The sequence below is a fragment of the Mus caroli genome, unplaced genomic scaffold (assembly GCF_978045245.1).
Source record: "Mus caroli unplaced genomic scaffold, Mus_caroli_1 scaffold_6, whole genome shotgun sequence".
In the NCBI taxonomy this organism is placed as follows: Eukaryota; Metazoa; Chordata; class Mammalia; order Rodentia; family Muridae; genus Mus; species Mus caroli.
In genome coordinates this window covers 23,553,287-23,557,263 of record NW_028227261.1, presented here as the reverse complement: position 1 = coordinate 23,557,263, position 3,977 = coordinate 23,553,287, and the positions used below count along the sequence as shown (strand labels likewise).

The window sequence follows — 3,977 nt, the reverse complement described above, 5'->3', positions numbered from 1 at the left end:
CAGTTTTAGTGATTTCCATCACAGATCCTCCAAGTCTAGGCCTTTCTTATCTAGGGACTCTGGGAGGGCGGGGCTGGGGTGCGAAACTCTGGGAATTCTGGGTAATTTAAGCAATGCTACCGTATATTGAGCACTTTCTATATTCCAGGCACATTTGCCACACGCATTACAGCTCCTCCTTGAACGCTGCTCTCTACCTCCTTTAATAACCGTCAAAGGCCCCCGCTTTGCCAAGCTCACACACACAGCCTGGGACCCACGCTCAAAACCCACGCACTCAGCCACGCAAACCAGTTCCCCTTTTCCCTCAACATCTGCCCGTTAAGCCAAACTCATGGTCCTTTTATTAAATAACATTTTAGCTTTATTCAGTAGTTCGTTCATCTCTCACCCCAAGTCCATCACTGCTCACATTTAGCATCTAGAGAGGCCACGTGGCCACTTTACCCGTTTCCACAGTCCTCGCCTGGCCCCTGTCTGTGGTCCCGCCTGCTCAGCGTGCAGATCTGGGAACCCGAGATCCAGGGAAAGGATTTGTTCACGGACGGGGCTACCTCTCCGGGAACCGTCTTCCCGTCTGGTGGTGGTCACACCTCAGACTCGCGCGGCGGTGCGCGTGCGCGCTGGCAGCCGTACAACCACTGGATGACGCGCGCGTTGCGTTCCACCACCGACACCGTGGGGCGTCCGTCCCGCGCCGACCCCGCCGCCTCCGAGCCGCCGCCGCCGCCGGCGGCACAGTCCGGGCTACCCGCGTCCCTGTCGCTGGATGTCCAATCGCTGGTGTCCCCGGAGCCGGGCGGCGGCGACGTTGCAATCTGAGGGCTGTGCTCTGCGCCCCAGCTCTGCGGAGAGAAGCGCTCGGCGCCCAGCACCTCCACCAGCGCGCGCTCCAAGCCGCAGTAGTTGAAGAATCGCTCCTTCTCCGACAGTGGCAGCGAGCACGTGGGACACACTGCGCGCTTTCCTGTCGCCTCCGGTGTATCCGGGGACCCAGCCCACCCCGCGGGAGCCCCAGGTTTCTCTGTAGGTGCCGGGCTGCTCGGGGCAGCGTCCCGGGTGGCACCCAGGAAAAGGCGTCGTACTAGCCCCTGGCCCTTGGCGTTCTCTTTGTTCACCGAAGCCTTGCAGTCCCTCTTCTGGCGGTAAAAGATAAGGGAGTCAGGTCTTGGCTGTCGCCTGCCGCTACCCCGGCGGGCAGGCCCAGGCGTTCTGGGCGATGCAGAGGCCCCCAACTCATTGCAGGGGTGTGGTGTCAGCGGTCCTGGTCCCCCGCGCAGAGCTGGCTCCTGACGACGTACAATCACCTGGTGCGTCTTGACGTACTTGGCTTTGTCGGCCTCCAGCCTCTCCACGGCGCTGGGGGTTCGTCCCCTCGAAGGTGTAGTGGGTGAGGACAGCAGCATCTTAACGGAGCTGGCCAGGTCAGGGCTCCATACACAGTTAAGGACGCACAGGTAGCTGAGGAGCAGCGAGCAATTCTCTGGAGTTCCTGGCGCCTGTGGGGAGAGAGGAATTGTCTGGAAGAGAGGAGTAGGCTGTTCCTGTTCCTTTCCCGCAGGCATTCCTGGGTAGAGGACCAGCCAGTTACCCCTCCCCCACCAACTGGTGCCATGCCCAAGGAGCAGAAGAGAGAACCTCCCTCCCGATCCTTTATAGCATTGGGTGGTTCTTGGGGAGGGGGCAACTATGCTCCTTTGAGAACATCCCGACCTGGCCTCTGAACCATGTCCACAAGACAAGCAAGCAGGACACTTGGAAAGGAAAATCAGGCGGGGTCCTAGCCCAATTCCCGAAATCGGCCTTAACCGGAAAAAATACCTCTTCCCAACAGTGTAGCTTCAAACCCAAGACAAGGAGGCTCCCCAGCCACAGGCTGACTGCAGCTGACCCACCCTTCCCGCCCCCAAGCACCGAGGTCAGGGACATAACCATAGGGTAGAAGCCTCTAGGAGCTGCTGCCAGCTTCCTTGCCCAGGCCCAACAGGGCTATTCAGGAAGGAGCGGGAGGTGGTCCCCGGGCCATATCAATCTGCGACTGCCAGCCACTCTATGCCCCTGCCAAGGGGAGTCCCAGAAAGCCTAACTGTAAACACCATTCCATCCAACAACACTTCCATTTCAGAGGCCAGGACAATGGCCTGGAAAGGAAAGGGTTTAAACGGATCCCTTTGAGAGTTAGGGTGCCACCTTGAAACCCAGATTTCTTGCCTTACTGTGCAGATCTAGATCAGCTTGAACTCCCTGCCGGTCTATCAGAATGTTTCCCTCTGGGGTTTGGTTTCTGATCTTGTTGTTCTAAAACTGGGCAGGAACCCCTAGTCTCACTTATCCGTTCCCTCCACCAATTCTTCTGAATAACTTGCACACCAGAAATTGGCCCTCGGGGTCCCTATCCCCTTCACATCCAAAGACCTCTGGCCTTTCTCCTTCACCCCCCTTGTGCTGCGGAAAAGGGCAGGAGGGAAGGTAAATCAAGAGCTGACAGTTTCCTTGTCCACTAACAGAATGGGCCACCCACATGGTTTAACACACCCACCCCTGCCCTCCGATTTCCCGTTCCCACACAGCTGAGAGGGACTTACTGGTTCTGGGGACTGAGGGAACCTTGGATCTGAAGGTGACAAAGGAACAGACTAGGCAAGGGTGTGTGAAGAAGGGGTGTCCTCCACACTTCACAGAGGCCTTAGAGCAGAGACCCTGCCAACTGTGGCCCCAGCCCAAGCAGTTACATGTTCCATAACCGCTACTCAGCATGGCCCTCCAGTAGGTGGTAAACCTGACTAGAGTGTGAATGGTTGAAACCTAGGCAGCAATAACGGTCTCCCTGTGCCCCGCTCTATTCTCTCGGGGACTATACTAGGCAATGGGTCAGATTCCAAGGTCCCGGGAGGGCACTGAGCTTGTCTGACCTCAAGGATGGCCTCTGTCCTCTCCTTCTCTCTTTAGCCTTGAGCAGAGAGGCTATAAAAAGTCCCTAAACACAAGGACCGAAATAGTCTACCGTCCCCTGCCTGTTCCCTGTTTTCAGGGCTGGCTTTGATGTTTGACCACAGACAGCCCATCCTAGACTGGTAGCCAGTCTTGTTCTCTCTGCTCCACTGCCTAAACTCTCCCAGCCCTAGAGTTAGTAAATTCCAACTCTGTCCACTCCAGCTTCGGCTCTGAACACTGGTGCTTCTAGGTTCAGTAGCTCGGCACCAGTCTCCTTCCCATGCATCGCAAGTGGCCCTCCCACCCAGCGTTGGGCTCTGAATACACTCACTCGTTGTCGGGTGGAGATGCTGAGTTCCAATGGTCCCTGGGTACGCCCAGACTGAAGGCAGAAGGAACGCGGGGACGGGTACGAGGGAGTCACTTTGGTAGCAGCCTAGCCTTCCTCTCCACAGGAAAAGCGGAGAGCCTCCACCCCCTAGGTTAACTCTTGCTGACCCAGAGCTCAATCTCAATTAACTCCTTCCTGACCTGACTTACATTAGTGCTGATAGGACCCTTGAGCCGTGTTCCTGCAACTTTACAGATGGTTAGATAAATAGTCTCTGCCCTGTTCAATGGTTGTCATGGAGTTACTGTAAACTTGGGCTGAAGAGACAAAACCCCAAACAAACAAGACCCCTCTGAAGTGCCCATGCCCCGAGGTAGGACAAAGGGCAGAAATGGGTGCTATGTGGTTTGCTTTTTACGCCGCCCCCCCTGGCAGGTTTAGGCCTGTTTTATTGTGGGAAGCCTGCTCTTCCTAGAGGGGAGCCCTAGTATCTGCACCCTAAGGGTGGGTGGGTACAGTGTGTTGCAGGTGTGCAGGGAATGTGAGGGTTAAGCAAGAACTCCGGGGTACAGCCTTAGAGGTGGCACACAGAGTTAGCGGGAAGGGGGTGATGGAAGAGATCTTCCAGGGTTAAGCCTCTATCTATCCTTCGGCCGCCTACTTGGGGACTACTAAAGCTCTAACCTACTCTTCTCTGACATCATTTATCTCC

The 3,977-nt window shown here is 56.4% G+C and overlaps 1 protein-coding gene across 1 annotated transcript; it reads right to left on the bottom strand.

Annotated features, from left to right (window-relative positions):
* Positions 1-376: 376 nt before the first annotated feature.
* Positions 377-3,344, bottom strand: Fam110d (family with sequence similarity 110 member D). Its single transcript, XM_021161617.3, has 2 exons — positions 3,266-3,344; positions 377-1,499 (listed from the first exon to the last, which is right to left on the bottom strand). Exon 2 carries the CDS (start codon positions 1,404-1,406, stop codon positions 588-590), a length of 819 nt encoding a protein of 272 aa, XP_021017276.1. The 5' UTR covers positions 1,407-1,499; positions 3,266-3,344; the 3' UTR covers positions 377-587.
* Positions 3,345-3,977: the final 633 nt, after the last annotated feature.